The following is a 16,680-nucleotide window of genomic DNA, read 5'->3' as shown; positions in this document are numbered from 1 at the left end:
GAGATAGTTTCCTATGGCAAAGCAAACTTAATTAACTCCACTTTGACATCAGGATGATCCATTTTGACATCAACATGAGAGCATTGAGGTCCTACATTACTTCATGAATATTAAATTATTGATACATTGAGCATTTGGACTAACTGCATCACTAAGTCACATACTCTCAAGTTCCAACTCAATTTCAAGGTCTCCATGTTGGATCTCTAGGGCTGAAAAAAGAGGCCTTCACATTACCATCAAGCAATTCAATGGCAGCACTGGACTTTATGCACCTAGGAGTCTTGTACTGATTAATGGACCCTCCTTGGCTTATGAAAAAATCCATCAATAAATCGAACGTGCCGGGATTCACGACCCTAATTTCAAGTGGCCCAGCCGATCTGTCGTTGGAACGGCACCGCCTATAGACGTAGTCCAACTCTTCTTCCACGGCGATGCAACATTCCTCAAGCACGCGATCATCGAGCACCAGCTTGTTCGCCACTAAATTGTTGGGATGATGCTTGATTTCCCAGTAGAGGACATAGTGCCCCGGGACAGATGAAGTGTCCACGCGACTAGTGTATTCCACGAGGAGGGCATCGTGAGGCTCCAGCAGTTTCTTGGCCGCTGTGATGCTCTTGTGGAGATCTTCCTCGTTTGTCTTGTCGTTGTCGATGCTAAGGACGACATTCCTCCGGCAAATAAATCGGAACTGCGGGGCGCGGTTGTGGAAACCTGTCACCTGGAGCACATCCCCGATTCGATACCGATTGAGCCCTGAAATTGACATTTACAACACAGGCAAAAGCGCCATCATCATAATATTGAATCCTTGATGGAGTGATTTTTAGTGTTTTGGATAATTAATTACAGGAAACATGAGGAGAGGAATTAATTAAGATAAAAATTAATTGGAAAATTTTTATAGAAATACGAACAAGCCAAAAATTAACTTTCAAATCATTAGATTGATCAATTGTACCTTCATTGAGCTATGGAGTGAAAAAAAAAAAAATACATCCATATTGGTCCTCCTCCTTCCACTCACTTCAAGCAAACATTAAAAACCAGAGAAAGAAAAATAGCATTTCCTGGATTGAGATTAAAGAAAGAAGGGTATTGTTTTGAATCGTATAAATTTTTTTTTTCTATTAATTAAGGTGCAGTCTTTACTAATTTATTAAGAACCAATTTTATTCCGAATAAAAGGACTAAAGTATATTTCAAAATTATCTTCACTTTTCATTCATATATTAATTTGCATTTGTGAATTTTTAAAAAATTCACAAATTCATCCAAACTTTATGTCATTTGCCCTTCCCCTCTTTCTCTCGCCTTTGCTCTCTCCCACCCCGGCTCAATCCCGACCTACGCCTCGCCCTCACCGACCAAGGGTCGAGCTCCACACGAGCTCCGCCAACATCGAGCTTGACAAATCTGGGACCAACCCAATAGATTTGAGTCAAGCTGGATGCCAACGGAGCTCAATCGGATCTGGGTCAAGATCAACGCTAGCCTAGTTGACGATGGCTTGCGGCTTAGCCAGGGTGGCGGTTGGCAGCACTTGGAGGAGAAGGGCTGAGCAGTGGGTGGCTGGTCGGGTTTTGGGTAAATGTGTTTTTCATCACGGGGGATTTGAAATGGTGGGAGAGACAAAATTGGAAGGAAAACGGTAAATTTGTAATAGGACCATTCGATACAGACTTGGGATGCTAATTGTAGGTTTTCAAAACTCAAGATGGAAATTGATATGAAAATAAAATGTGAGAAAACATTGTGATATTTTCTCGGTGTACTTAACCTGTGTATATGATTTTTTTTAAAAAAAATTAAATGTCGTTCTATAAACCATTTTAAAGATAGCATTCGAATATAGACCAGCTTCTGAAACCAAAGGAAATTCTCTCTCGTTCCCACCTCAGCATTATCGACAAGGAACTCACATAAAACAAACGAATGTTGCGTTAATACGAGATTAGCGTGATTATCGAGATTATCTGTGAAGTAATGCTAGAGGATAAAGATGGATTCACAGAAGTGATTGATAACACTATATCCTTTCGCAAGACAAGAGTGCACTACTCTTCGACAAAAGGATAATGAGTCAGCATCAGGACGAAGCGATTCACATTCCTAGACGATAAACATGATAATGATCCCACAAACATGGGTCTAAAGTTAAAAGATTATGCTCACCAGCAAATGTAGTGACCACGAGCTCATAATAGCACCCGACCCGGACATTAACCAAGTCCACGAGCTTGCGACCGGACACTTCCTCGTCCTCGTCAATGTCCATCACCAGCGTCCCATTCCCTCCCAAGGGTATGAACTCGAAGTAGCCCATGTTGGGGAGGAGCGTAAACGCGACGTCGCGCGGATCGCACAGCGGCTGCAAGTTGACCCCAAAGTAGCACTCCGACGAGGCGTACATCGTGCACACCAACGGCAGCTTCCCCTTGCTGTAGTACTCGAGGGCCGGTATGTATTGCGCCATCGACCCCGTCACGACAGCCTCGATGTACTTCGCCCTAGGCCAAAGCCGGCACAATATCCCCTTCCACGATGGGCAGCCGCAAATTTCCTGAATCTCTGCTGCGAGGGTAGGGTTCGGTGACTGCAGTATGCTCAACATGGAGGATCGGCACTCGGGGTCAGTGATAAAGGGGTCTAGGCGGCCGGCGGCTATGTCGTCGCACATGCGGCCCCAGTTGCTCTCAAGGAACGATATGGCGCGAAGGAACGCGGATGCGAAGACCGCACCGAGGCGCAGGACCTGGTGCCGGTGGACAAGACCTGACAGGAGCTGGCAATACATGCTCTGGTCGCCGTCATCACACAGGATGGCTGCATATGGGCTCGTGAAGTCATGGTATGCGTCGGGGGCCTGGAACTTGAAGTGCTTGCTCTTGTAGTAGCTCGTGAGCACGGTCCGGGCGGGCAAGCCGCACGGGGTGGACCTCTCCGCCTTGACGAAGTAGAAGTACATGGCCTTGCCCTCGTCGAGCCCCGTGAGATACCTAACATTTGAATTCCCATGTCATGTATGCAAGGCAAAAATATAAAGCATACTTACACATGCTCGACAACTATGGTAATTAGGGTCGTTATTCCTATACTTCAACTTGAAGAATGCAAAAAGAGGAGGGAAAAGGAAAATCAAATTAATTAACTGGCTCATAATGGGCATGATGAGATTATAAAGAAAGGTTCTTCGGTCAATGTCCTCCTCAATTGATGGCATCATCTTGGGCTCTCCAGCAGAAGTCCCTGAGCTACGAATTACACAAGGACATTCTTTTAATCATTGATTAGCTCAAAAAAAATTTAAATCAGAGAAAAATAAGTAACTAGAGCTGAGACAAATAGTAGAGAGAGACCTGCATAACATTTCAGTGATGGGTTTTCCTGTAATTAGAGAGGAACCTTCACCATGAGCAATTCTTGTAATGTAAGGTTGAATGGCCCTGTAAGTGATCACAGGGACCGACTTCTTGAAATCACAAGTGTCCAGTGCTGACCCTCTCAAGTACTTGCTCAAGTACTCAGTTTTCTGGTTTTGCAATAAGATCTCCTTCAGAATGTTTTGCTGGACAATGTCAGCCTCAGATGTGAGCCTCTCTATCTCTTTCAGTGCAGCCTCTCCTTTGTATTCCAATTTCTTGCCATCCATTTTCTTGCGTAACAGAGAAGATATGGAGAGCAAAACAAGTGGTGATATGTAGAGGAGAAGACCCAATGAGGTAGATCACTCTATATGAATAGTTGTGGAGAGCAGCACTATATATAGTGAGAAAAAGATTCATATACATTCGAATCATACTAGATTATACAGAAACTGATCCATGAAGTCGGCATATAAAATGAATATGACAGGCTCTCGCTGGGTATTGAATACGACCCGCATATTCAAATGCTCACTCATGATCTCTCGCGTTGCTTAGTACGTTAATCTTGTGGATAATTTTTAGTATGCTCATTAGTCTTTTCATTATGAATCTTGGGTTGGATTTTCGTGTCTCTTTGTTTGTCACCTCCTGCACATCACAGTCACCAAGTTGGAGCAATATATTGTTGCTGATATCACTTCCACACTGGGAAGCCTAGAGGATAAAACTGGTCGGAAACACACATGCTTCATGCAACTAGAGATTGCTAAAATTTGCTTTGGATGCAATAATTTTGTCGAATATCAGATCAAATCTATCGTGTGGAGGAGGAATCTACAAAAGAAAATTTTCTCTAAAAATGAGTATGTATGTTTGTTAAAACTAAGGGTAATGCTAAAATACCAATCGTATGTACAAGATCTTAGGTGGTAGAATATCATTCTCGGTCTCAACATTAACAAAATATATTCCATGTACTTTCTTTCCCTGGAATATGATATAAACGATCCATGAACTTTAACCTAATGTACAATGTGGTCCATAAATTTTTTATCTATTCAATGTAGTCCATGTCCCTAGACTATACGAAAATGTTCAATGTGATTCCTGAACTTTTAATTTATTTAATATGGTCCATGAACTTTTTGTACATATTCAAACTAGTCCATAAACTATATGAAAATGTTCAATTTCGCCATTCCATTAATTTAAGTTTAGGGACAACATTGAACATTTTTGTATAGTTTAGGGACTAATTTAAACATATACCAAAAGTTCAATAACCATATTGAACAAATTAAAAGTCCATGGATCATATTGCACATTGAGCCAAAAGTTCATGGACTATTTGTGTCATTATCCCTTCTTTCCCTTAAACTTTTGCTTTATGCAGTTTCTTGTACTGAGATACATAACATAAGTGGAATGGCCCCGTTTGATTCAGCATTTGGAATGCTTATTTGAGGTCTAAAGGGCCCGTTTGGTTCAACTTTGAAAATGCTACTTGGGGGAATGCAAATACCTTTGGGTGAAAGCCCATTAGGGAAATGCAAATGGTGTTTGGTAAAAATATTTTGTAAAGCTACTTTGGCCAAAATATAGTGTTTGGTGAATTATTTTTGCAAATGGACTTTGGGAATAAAAAACCTAACTTACCCTTCGCCGGAGCCGGTGCCGGCCGGCCGCCGCCGGCCGTCGCCTGAGGTCGGGCGACGACCGGCAGGCCAGATCTGGGGCCGACGGCTATCGCCCAAGGCCGGGTAACCCTCGGCGAGGGTCGCGGGACCCAAGCGGCCGCCCGAGTCGCGCGACCGAGGCGGCCGGGCGCCCGGGTCGCGCAACCGAGGCGGCCGGGCGCCCGGGTCGCGCGACCTCGCGCGCGACCGCCTGGGTCCCGTGACCTCGCCGAGGGTCGCCTGCCTCGGCGACGGCCGCCGGCCTCTTGCCGCCCGAGCTAGGCCGGCGGCCAGCCTCCTCGCCGGCCACCTCACGAAGAAGAAGATGAATAGTACACACGAGGGGCAAAATCGGAATAAGCCAAAATAACTAAGAGTAGTTTGGGAATAAAAAATTTGGGCTTTCAGCATTCCAAATGCTAGCATTTGGCAATTGCTGATCCAAAAGCTGAACCAAACGGGCCCAAAGTCCCTTGGCCAAATGCAAATGGTGTTTGGCAACTTTTTTTATTCACTTTGAGGAGATGCAATTGCATTTGAAATGCTCTCTAAGGGACTTTTGGCCAATGCAAGAGTGGAGGTGCTTTGGAAAGTCGCATTTTCGAAATGCAACTTGCACTATTCATCACAACTGTTCATCTTCCCCAGAGGCAGGTCCGGCGACCGCTGCCTGAGGGCTAGCCCGACCCCGGCGACCACCGCCTAGGGGTTGCCAGACCTCGGCCGTCGCCTGGGTCGCACGACCCAAGTAACACTTGGATTGGGTCGCGTGACCCAGGCAACGCCCGAGGTTCGGCAACCCCAGGCAGCGGTTGCCGGGGTCGCGCGACCCCAGACGGCAGTGGCCGGCAACTGGATCTGGCCGTCAGCAGTTAGCCGGCGACCAGATCTGGCCGGTGGCGGTGGCTGGATGTTAAGCTCCACCAGAGCTTTTTTTTTTTAAAAAAAATATTAGCAAAAGTCCTTTAGCCCAAGTTGATTTTAAAAAAACACTTACCAAACACTATCTGCATTTCGGAAAACTCCTTTAGCCTAAAGGTATTTACATTCCCCCAAATGCATTCCCCCAAAGTCGAACCAAACGGGCCCTAAGTACCTCTCTTCTTGATTTGTAATTGAAGCATATTTTAAATTTAAACTGAAAGTACAGAGAAACCCTAAATCCTTCATTTCAATGTCAAATTTAAAACCTAGTTCGAGGTATCAAGAGGTCATTCAAGCGACAGCATTTTGCATGGAGGTATATTAGTAAGGAACCATATTAGCGGAAGATGATTGGTTGGCAAAGTAATGGTGACGCTTTCTTGTCTAAATTTTATCCATTAATTGTAATGTATTATGTCACTTTATAAGGTAATTTTATGAATTAATTTATTTATTCCTAGGATTACTTTTGATCAAAAAAGGGTGGTAGTGGAGAAAGAGAAATGATTTTGGCCTTTGGATCGGATTCAAGATGCTGGATGGAACTGCAATGACATACATTTAAGCAACAAAAGAATAAAAACCGTACCTTATCCGGAATGAGATCAGGCACATGAAACTAGAATCAAATCAAATCTTTAACACATCTTTCAAGGGAAGGTTGGTGGTCGATCGCCGCATCCATTTGCAATCCTTCTTTTTTACTTTGCTTTTTCTCTCAGATTCGTGATGATGCATGCATGCTTTGTCCTCTTTTCTTCCTTTCCTTTTCTCTCCTTTGGTGACATAACCTTACACTCTATGGACAAGCACTAAAATCGTACCTGAGAATGTACAATTTCCCATTCTATACCACAAACGACTCATCATTGTATCGTGTTCGAGAATCGAGTATGTGTCACGAGGACAATGGCCAACATAGACGAGTACGAGCATCTTCTCAACGCCATGTATGTTTGATTTTGCCCCAGACAACACCTTTACATACATTTTAGTCCTCCTACATTGTTAGGGAAACCCTTTTCTTTCCCCGCCCTCTAAATATACCCAAAAATCTTGATTTACTAACGTAAGTACCGATAACATGTAGATACTCCATTACTCGGGGCACTTATATCAACCGACGTACAAAGTTGCTCTTGTTAACGTTCCATGCACACGTCCTCATCCAAAACATATTCCATTAAGCATACACATTTCTATATCCTAGCTTCATCCGTCTCGAGGTCACTTGCTCGAGAAACAAAACAAGAATCCCACGACAAAATGCAATGGCATGACTTCACCTTTGCGGGGGCCTAAAGTGAATCTACTTGTTGATTGCAAGGAAGTTTCTGGGTTAGGATAATCTGGCTCTCTCGGCACATAAGTCAAAACCCTAGCTCACCTTTCAGACATGTCCTGCATGCTCATTATTTCCACGCGGGACCATGGTAGCAAGACAAACCAAATAGTGCTTCGATTGTCTTTTTCCCATTCTTGGGAAGCTTTGGGGTAATGGGAGACAAAAGGAGAGAGCTTTTTTCCTGGCAGGCCTTGGATTTTCAGAGGGCAAAAGAAAGTTGGGGGAGCAGAGAGAGAGAGAGAGAGAGTGTGGAAAAGAATGCTCGAGTCATGATATGTTTTTTACCCAGAGAGAGAGAGAGAGAGAGAGAGTGTGTGGAAAAGAATGCTCGAGTCATGAGGTGTTTTTTACCCACACGAAATGTCGTATTTCACCACATGCTTAAACCATGCTCATAGGCCGTACAATGATCATGTCCGGACCGGAACGTACTTTGGAAAAGGGCTTCTATTCCATCATGCTTATCCACTATTTGGGTTTTCCTCGGCGTCGAAATAATGTTATTAAGTAGACAAAAATATGGTTAAGACAGTTATTATAAGACTCATTGGTCGTGCTTTGATAATGCAGGCTCCGTTATTTAATATATCTAATTTTTTTTAGATGATTGCTTTAAACCGAAATATTTTGAAAGAAAGATAATATAAGGAAGAAATCTAGTGAGAGAGAAAGGGCCAAGGAGTGTTGGGCATGTCCTTGAAGAGGGTTCGACAACCCCTTCCAAGTATAGGTGGTGTCCAACGACTTGCCATGCTCAGCTAAGGGCATCGTCGCATGTCGCATGTCGCATGCCGCCCTTTTCAATAGCCTTCCCCCACCCCCAATGTGCTCCTTTGGAGATGCATATAGCAAGGATCAACCTTGCCATGAGCTATGCTTTGTGCCTTAAGCCCTATTTGCGTGTGTCTCTCCCGTTAGGCTAGTCGAAACTCGCCAACTACATAATTCATTATCAATGAAAACGGATGTAGCCTCATCATCGCAAACCCACCTCCACCCCTCCCCCCCCCCAACCTCCCCCTCTCTCTCTCTCTCTAATGAGAGATCGCGACTGCAGGACAAGGTTGCACAACCTTTGTGACCTCAAATCTAGAGGTTGCATATCGAATTTAAGGTTGCGTGACCCTGAATCACAATTGCAACCACTGCCCAGGATTAGAGAGAGAGTGAGCCCGTGATGGAGGATAGTGGCCAGGTCGGGGGGCCAACATTAACGATAAAGACAACAACAATGGTGACGGGCAAAGGTGGGTGACAACTGTTGTGGGCGTGATATCATCATATGCGGATCAAGAAAGAAGTGTGAGAAAAAAAAAAGACAAAAAGAAAAGGAAAATAAAAAGGAAAAATTTTATCATGTAAGTCCGCTGTACATGTTTGAAAAGTCCACATACTTTAATTGATGAAAAAAATTTCGGGTGCTCGATTGCATGATGAGTGATCGTACACGGGCTCTTGGGATATCATTACCCCTCGTTTCTTTCTGGATGAGATGCAAACTTAGACTTCATTTCATGTCGTATCCACAGAGTCCTTTAAGATACACAAACGTCCACATATAGTGGTTGTCTTTTACAATTTTTTCAAAGTTTTTTATATTGACTTGTTTTTTCTTGTACGAATTTTGGAAGAGAAGCAAAAGGGTCTGGAGAGAAGTCCACACAAACAAGAAACCGATGAAAAATAAAAACACAAAGGAAAATTCAAATGGTTCTTATCTATGCACTATAGGAGCCTTTCGAGAAAATATTTGAGGGGTTGCAAAGTACCATGTCATAGATTGACACGATATACATATATGTACCGAAATCTAATAAAAAATTAACACGTGTCCCTGACTTGGCAATCAAATAAGAAAATCAAAAATCAACCTTCCTTTTTTTTTTTTCTCTCTCTCCTTCCTCCACCATCTGCAGTCGTCCAGAGGTCCATGGCCGAGCCATCCCTCCGTCGTCGCCGCAACTCACAAACAAACAGAGCCACCTTCCCTGCTCTCGCTCGTGGCCATGCTTGTCCGTCGCCAAATCTAAAGCCATGACCCATGGTCAAGCCAACCCCCTTCATCATTGTCGCTCACGGCAGGCAGGGATCATCCATCACCAGATCTAAAATCCGTTTCCATCGCCCAACTCGCCACCATCCCCTTCCTTGAGCACAACCGCCGTGGCCGCTACACCCAGCAGCATGTTCCCTCCCTCGGCCTTCGTTGTCGCATATCAAATTCCGCCAAATACATCTGGCTGACCAAATCTGGACTTCGTTGGTCGCATTCGTTGCTGTCAGTGAATGGGACGAGCTCCTGTCGTTGCTGGTATCTTTTCTTTTCCTTTTTGTCCCTGTTCCTAGTGAAGCGACTATCTGCAACGAATTGGGTGGCTTGGCCATGGACGACAGCGACTGCGAGCGGTCGAAGGGTTGGCTCAGCCATGGACGCGTAGCAGTGGACGGCTTGGGCGCAGCGCCGGCGACACTACCAGTGACTATGGATGGAAGAGGTGGCTGAGGTTGGTGGAGGGACCAGAGAGACAAAAAAAGAAGTTGATTTTTAATTTTTTTTTCCTTGATTACCACGTCAGGAACACGTGTTAATTTTTTGATTGGATTTCAATACATATATTGCACACCTTGTCAGCCTATCACGTGAACCACCGAATATTTTCGCCTTTTTGTGACCTTTCCTTAATTTCTTCTTTGAATCATTTCAAGAAGGAAAAGCCAACGAGCTCATAAAAGGTTCTCCACTATTTCTTCTCCACATATGTACTAAAAAAACACACATTATTGAACCAGAACAAAACGAGCAGAAAAAGGCGAAGCTTGCGTGGGGAGCATCCAGGCTTTATTGCATAAGGGGGACAACCTTTTGAACATTGATGGGGTGAGTTTGAAAAATGAAACAAAGCGCCAATAGGAGATGCACAGCCAACCACCTTCGTGGAAGAACCATGTGCTTTATAAAGTCAATAACTTGTTGCATGCCTTTGGATATTTCGTTTATATGAGTTGCCCATGATTTTATTGTGTACAGATCGTGTCGAGAGGATCACACTCCAATTTCCTCATAACCTAAATCAACAAATTTTTCTATGTTGTACTAATACAGATCAAACTTGTGAAGCTTTTTCATGATGGTTGTTGGTTTTTCTTTTCTTTTTTTCTTTTAAGGTGACATGATTGATACTCCGGTAGGGCAAACCCTCCGAAGGTAAGTCATTCTTGTTAATTATAGTATGAGTGACTTATCTTGATATATCATATGTATCAATTGAGTAAATGAAGAAACCGTTTGGTGTCTTTTTATGGTGTTCAAATTATAGAAATTGATGGGAAGACTCTCTTATGACTAAAAACTAACTATCGAATGTGGTTGGCTCAACGATTTCGTGTTCACCTATCATTTACAAGACTGTAAGTTTGAGTTACACCAGATTGTTGCCTCGTGTGGATAGAGTTACGAGCTATTGACATGTGAGCAAAATTGCAATGACGGGATTGCCAAATTTAGACCTTAATTAGGGGTGTACAAAAAAATTGAAAACTGCCTGGACCACTCAAAACAGAACCAGACTGGTCCAAAACAAGCGGTTCCCATGGGCATCAGTCCGGTTCCTGGTTTCAATTTATAACCGGTGAATACCGATCCGGTTCCAAATGTGAAACCACCCACCCGGACCGGACTAGTACATACATACATATTTATTTATTTCTATGTTTTCTTTCATATCAAAACCCTAGTTTCATCTTCGTCTCTCTCCTTCTCTTGCCTCACTCATCTCACGGTTTCCATATAGAGTCCTCAAATTTATCGAGACAACTCCTACCACAACATAGTTTCTAAGGCTAAGTCGATCATCTCCACCTTCTTCTCTTCAATTAAAAATATTTATGAAGGAGTAGGGCCAAACATCGGCCACGGCAAATGACATTTTCTATAACTCTTGCTAGTAACATTCGGCCCATTTTGAATTTGATTTTTGTAAAAGCTTGATGTTGGAAAGTGTAAGTACTAGATATTGATAAGGTGCCTTAGATGACCTAGAGAACCCAACCTTTCAATTAGACTCTTTCCAAAGTCACCCTTGCTAAGAAATAAAACATACGCACACAAACAGATCACGACAAAGGAAGGTAAAACAGATGAACTGGATGAATTTGTTAGAGACATTTCGACCGGTTCCATGGAACAAACGGGTGATTCCCAGTTCCAGGGTGGGAACCGCCCACCCTAGAATCGATCACCCCTAACCTTGATATCTGGGATTTAACTTAGTAGCTACGGCTCAAAGTCTCAAATCGAACATTTTTTTATGTACAGTGATTGCAGGCAGTACTGTGATAACACGTAGAGGAGGCCATCGATCCTTACTCAAAGTAGCTAAATTTTTTGGTACTAGAAACTAACTTATCTATCTGAGTTTTGCTCACTAGTTTTTGAAATAAGAATTAACTGATGGTACAGTATGTATTGACATCGGCAGGTTTGAGGTTTGACCCGTTGAATTAGCCAATCAGGCTCGAAAACATTGACATCATGAGCCTACGGGCTCGACAAGTCCAGCAAGCGGCCAACATTTTGTCAAAGTCGAGCCCAGCCGGTTTAGAACTTTTCCAATGGACAGATTTTGACAAGTGGCTAAAATGAGGCCAATCTGGGCCACTGATTTAGCTTCGACATGACCTTTCCGAAGCCTCGAAAATTTGTGTCAACGCGTCATATTCTCTTAACGGCCGTGCCATCGCTAAAATATTTGAACTTTTGATTAACAATTCAAACGATGCGCACATAGCGAAACGCGCCGTTTCATGTCGACATGCAAATTAAGCGCATACGATGTGTCGTACTTGGGTATTTTCCCTGTAGTTCGTATTTTTGCCCTGTTTCCTATGAATGGAGATTGAGTCCAACATTGCTAGTCTTGAAGTCGACCTTACCGTTGGGCATGAGTTTCACAAAGGTCGGACTCAAGTCCTGATTCAACTTGTAATTGATCGGTTCCAAGTGTGAATAGATATATGTTAGGCCCTAAGGCTAACATATCTAAGGTGATTGAGCATGAAAACTTGATATGTCTCTTTTTCTGGAGTAATGGCGGGGGCACTACTTGCTAGCTTCATATCTTAACTCGTTACACCATAGTTCTGATAGATATAGTTGCAAAAAAGGAAGAATCGTCAAAAAAAGTCTTAAACCTATTGTACAACAACCATTTCAGTCATAAACTTTTTAATTAACCCAATTTAGTCACAAATCATTTGATTATTTGTCAATTTAGTCCTAAACCTTTTGACAATTGGCCAATTTAATCTTTCGGAGAATTTTTCCTTTTTCTCTATGATGTTCTCCCTATTTCTTTTAATGGATTCTTGGGGTTCGTGAGTGATCAAGAGAGTACAGTATCCTTAGTCGTCCCGGCGCCAATTTTAACATATATAGCTGCGAGAAAATTTGCACCAAGTATAAAATTATACATACATAATAGTTTAGCTCGATAATTCAACGCTAGTGTGGCTTTCCATGCAAATCGACGGTATGGAAAAAAGAAGAGGTCGCTTTGGCACGTGAAAAAGGGCTCAAAAAGGCGTGAGATACTAAGAACTTTGATAGACCCAATAAGGGGGGGGGGGGGGGATCGATCATCAAAGAATGAGCCTTGAAACGTACACCTGCCATCTTATAGTATATGCTAAGTTATTCAATGATGCTTCTTGGACATTGGAGCATTATGACAAGCGAAAGAGAAGCATTTCTTGAACCCCCAGTTCGCCTCTTAAAAGGGTTCCTAATCAACAAAATAACCAATCCCACATTTGTTTTCCTTGGTAACATAAAACTAGTTGGTAATTCACCGGAGAAAAGTTGATGAGTTCCTCTAATTAAGGTTAGTAATTTATAAAGAGAGTTGCTAAATTTAAGGCATTACTAAGATATGCGAATAAAAGTTTGTAAACGATAGCAAAAATTGGTAATTGCAAATCGTTAAAAAAAAAAACTAATTAACGTTGGTAAATAACTTAAATGAAAGTTGATAACCGAATACTATGTGGTAGTTCAATGGGAAAAAAAGTTCATGAATTGTATTAAGTTAAGTTAGTAATCTCTAAAAAGAGTTGTGAAATTGTGAAGGGTCTCAAATCAAGGGAAATAAAAGTTATTAAGTCACTTTAATTTAGGTTGATAATTTCACATAACAGTTAAATAAATTTGAAATCATGGAAGTTATGCTTAATGGGGTAAATGATTTTCCTGAACGCATACGTAACAGAATAAATGACTTTCTTGTTCTTGTTCTTTTCTTTTCTTTTTCCATAGGCAATACATTATTCTTCCTAGCGTGTTAGAAAGCTTGAGTGAATTCTTTAATAAAGTTTCTTTCATCATCACACTTTACTTACTTTTTTTATTTATACTTTTCCCCAATTTAAAATCACACGCTTGTACTTTTCTTCTTCCCTCCTACTTACTCCCTATGCTTTATCATGGTCCAATCAAATTAAAAATCAAGTGCTAATATTGGTAAGTTTTTTTTTTGCTTTAAATATAAAATAATTTATAACTCTTGAGGCGACATGATTGATATAATAAATAAAGTAAAGTGATAACGTGAGAAATCGGAAAAAGTACAAAAAAAAGTCTTAAACATATTACATTTGTACAAATTCAGTCCTAAACTTTTTTCACATTGGTATCAATTTAGTCCATCCGGCCAATTTAGGTCGAAAATCGCTAACGTGGACACCAGCTTTCCTATGTGGCCGGCTTTGATGTGGACAATTTTTAATAATATTTTTAATTTTTTGAATATTTTAATTTTTTTTCCTTTCTTTTTTTTTTCCTTTCTTCTCCTATGCCTGTGGTCGGTTCTCGACTATGGCAGGTGACCGGCCATAGGCAACTTGCCACAAGGGTCCAACCCTCACCAGATCTAGCGAGGGCCGCCCTCGCCCAGGCCATGAGGGTCCAATCCTTGCCAGAGCTAGTGAGGGCCGCAATTGCCTTGCTGGCCCTTGCCTATGGCCGGTCCACGGCCAGCGACTGGCCACAGGCCCAAGAAAAGAGAAGGAAGAAAAAAAAGGAAAAAAATTAAAAATTCAAAATAATCATTTAAAAATTCCACATCAACACCAACCATCCACCGACCGTGCACATAGGACAACCGGTGTTCATGTTAGCGATTTCCGACCTAAATTGGTCGGATGGACTGAATTGGCACCAATATGAAAATGTTTGTGATTAAATTGATCCAATTGAGAGGTTTATGACTGAATTGGTATCAATGCTATAAGTTTAGGATTTTTTTTGTACTTTTCCCGTCAGAAATCATTACATTATGTCTATGTTCATTTCTAGGTTCAAAAATCCCACGATGAATAATCTTCAAAGCTTTTTACTTTTATATTACGTTAGACTCTATACACGGATAACAAGTGATCCCAACACAGAGTAAATTGGTGTATTATGAGCACCGAAAACTAAACTTTGGCTAAAAACATGTCGTGCTTTCTTTTACGAAAAAAGCCCGATTATGTTCTTTTTCATTGAACATTTAGCCACCGTAAAAAAGCAAACTATAGTTAGTAAAATCAACAGTGACAAAGCAATGCACTTTTAATTTCTTAATATTGACTTTGAAATGGTCATTTTTATTTAAATTCTCATGGACTCGTATCGTCATGCACCGATCTCATTTTTAACTCGAACGCGGTGGGTTGGGTGCTGAGAAACAAACGCGATGGACTTGTTCAAAAACCTACCTAAAAGTAGACGCACGAAAATATATTAAATCCATGCAATGTTTAATCCATGAAATTGTTATTGCGCGATTTCTATTGAGTATTGAATATGACCTAATTGTTCGAGTAATCACTTCCGGTGCTCAACGTCACTTACCAAAAAGAAAAAAAAAAGGATTATCGGGTTTTCTTGACCGTTTCAAGTACTCGGGGTTTCCGAAAAAGAGAAAAACAAGAGGATTTGCAAATCGAAACTACATCGCGATTGGAGGACCCATAAAAAATACTCACCTAAGGGCAAGAGTTAGATAGTTTGGATCGCAACGAATATATATATATATTTTTTTAAAAAAATTTGTTTTCGAAGTTGGAACTGGCCTTGTGAAATGATTTGTGAAAGGGAGTGCAAAGATGAAGACAGCCGAACTGACGACGACGGTGGTTGGACTAACCCCCTCGAACCGCCGTCGCCCACCGCCCCTTGGCTATTGGTCAACTGAATGCGGTCTTGCGAAAGAAGCCATTAATCTCCCCCATAATTACATCATTGCCCCCCCCCACCTCTTCCTTCTTTGCGTAGCATTTTAGGAAATTATATAAATTAGTAGTAATATTGAAGTGCCTCTAATCATCTTTATTTTTGTTTTTTCTTTATTTATTTTTTCGCTTGGTAAGTTTTTTCGCTGCCGGAGGCCCCCGCTTGCCCTCCGTGGGACGCGCTTCTCGATCAATAGAGGAAAATTTCGGCGCGCTAATGGGTAGCATTTTGATTCGAACCTGAAAGCTCGGCTTAGGATGCCTGAGCATGTCGAGTCCTCGACCGGGCCACCACTATGTGAGTGTACAGCAGCAATACATGGTTAATGTGTAGCAAGCGCAAAATTTTATAAAATCGCTTTCGACTTAAGGCCTCTTGTTTCTCGTATCATTTGAAGGTTTTGTAGGATCACTGTCAATTATCCTGAAAATTTAAATTATTAGATGAAATCATAGCCGAATTTTAAAAATTCTAACAGTAACCAGACCTGATTGATGTTTTTTCCACTTAGATTATTAGGGAAAAAGGAAGGAATTGCCGGGTCTTTTATTAAACCACTGCTCGAGGTTAGGGAAGAGAGGGTTATGTGTCACGGACTGAATTCTCTTGTACTCTTGTGCCCTTGTGAATGGAGTTTCGTGGCGTCGGAGTGAAGAGTGAGCGAGGCAGAGAGGATGATGCAATTGGTCTACAAGAGTGACATCGAGGGGTTTGTGCTAAAAGTTCTAGGATAGAACGATTGTATCTCTGAGGAGCTCTAAATGCGAGTTCACAGACTGGTAAGGAGTTGATCCCACTCTCCTGATGAGGCCATGGCAGGCCGAAACCAATCGTCATGCCGAAGTGTTCTACGTATCTCACTCGAGGGACTTTATGACCCAGCTAAACTGAATATGGTACAATTCGATACGAGGATACCATTCATCATACTGTTTTTAGGAACAACTATAGAAGAAAGGTTGGCCCGATGTTCTCGACTCACCAAGTGTCACACGGGTTATTTCACAATCAAGAATCTGTCGGCCCGTGACAAATAGTCTCAGATCACTCGAGTAATTGATACTTACCTCCCAAAAAATAGGCGATGCAGAA

General features: G+C 41.9%; 1 protein-coding gene across 1 annotated transcript; it reads right to left on the bottom strand.

The window, feature by feature from the left end:
- Window positions 1–7: 7 nt before the first annotated feature.
- Window positions 8–3,768, bottom strand: LOC115673438 (putative indole-3-acetic acid-amido synthetase GH3.9). The gene is made up of 4 exons (XM_030595603.2): window positions 3,366–3,768; window positions 3,159–3,260; window positions 2,182–3,005; window positions 8–762 (listed from the first exon to the last, which is right to left on the bottom strand). Exons 1-4 carry the CDS (start codon window positions 3,656–3,658, stop codon window positions 185–187), a joined length of 1,797 nt encoding a protein of 598 aa, XP_030451463.2. The 5' UTR covers window positions 3,659–3,768; the 3' UTR covers window positions 8–184.
- Between the last annotated feature and the right edge of the window lie 12,912 nt (window positions 3,769–16,680).

Source organism: Syzygium oleosum, unplaced genomic scaffold (assembly GCF_021117445.2).
Source record: "Syzygium oleosum isolate NSW1041296 unplaced genomic scaffold, Sole_v2.1 Sole_v2.09, whole genome shotgun sequence".
Lineage (NCBI taxonomy): Eukaryota > Viridiplantae > Streptophyta > Magnoliopsida > Myrtales > Myrtaceae > Syzygium > Syzygium oleosum.
The sequence above is the reverse complement of the archived record's forward strand: the minus strand, read 5'-3'. Positions and strand labels throughout refer to the sequence as shown.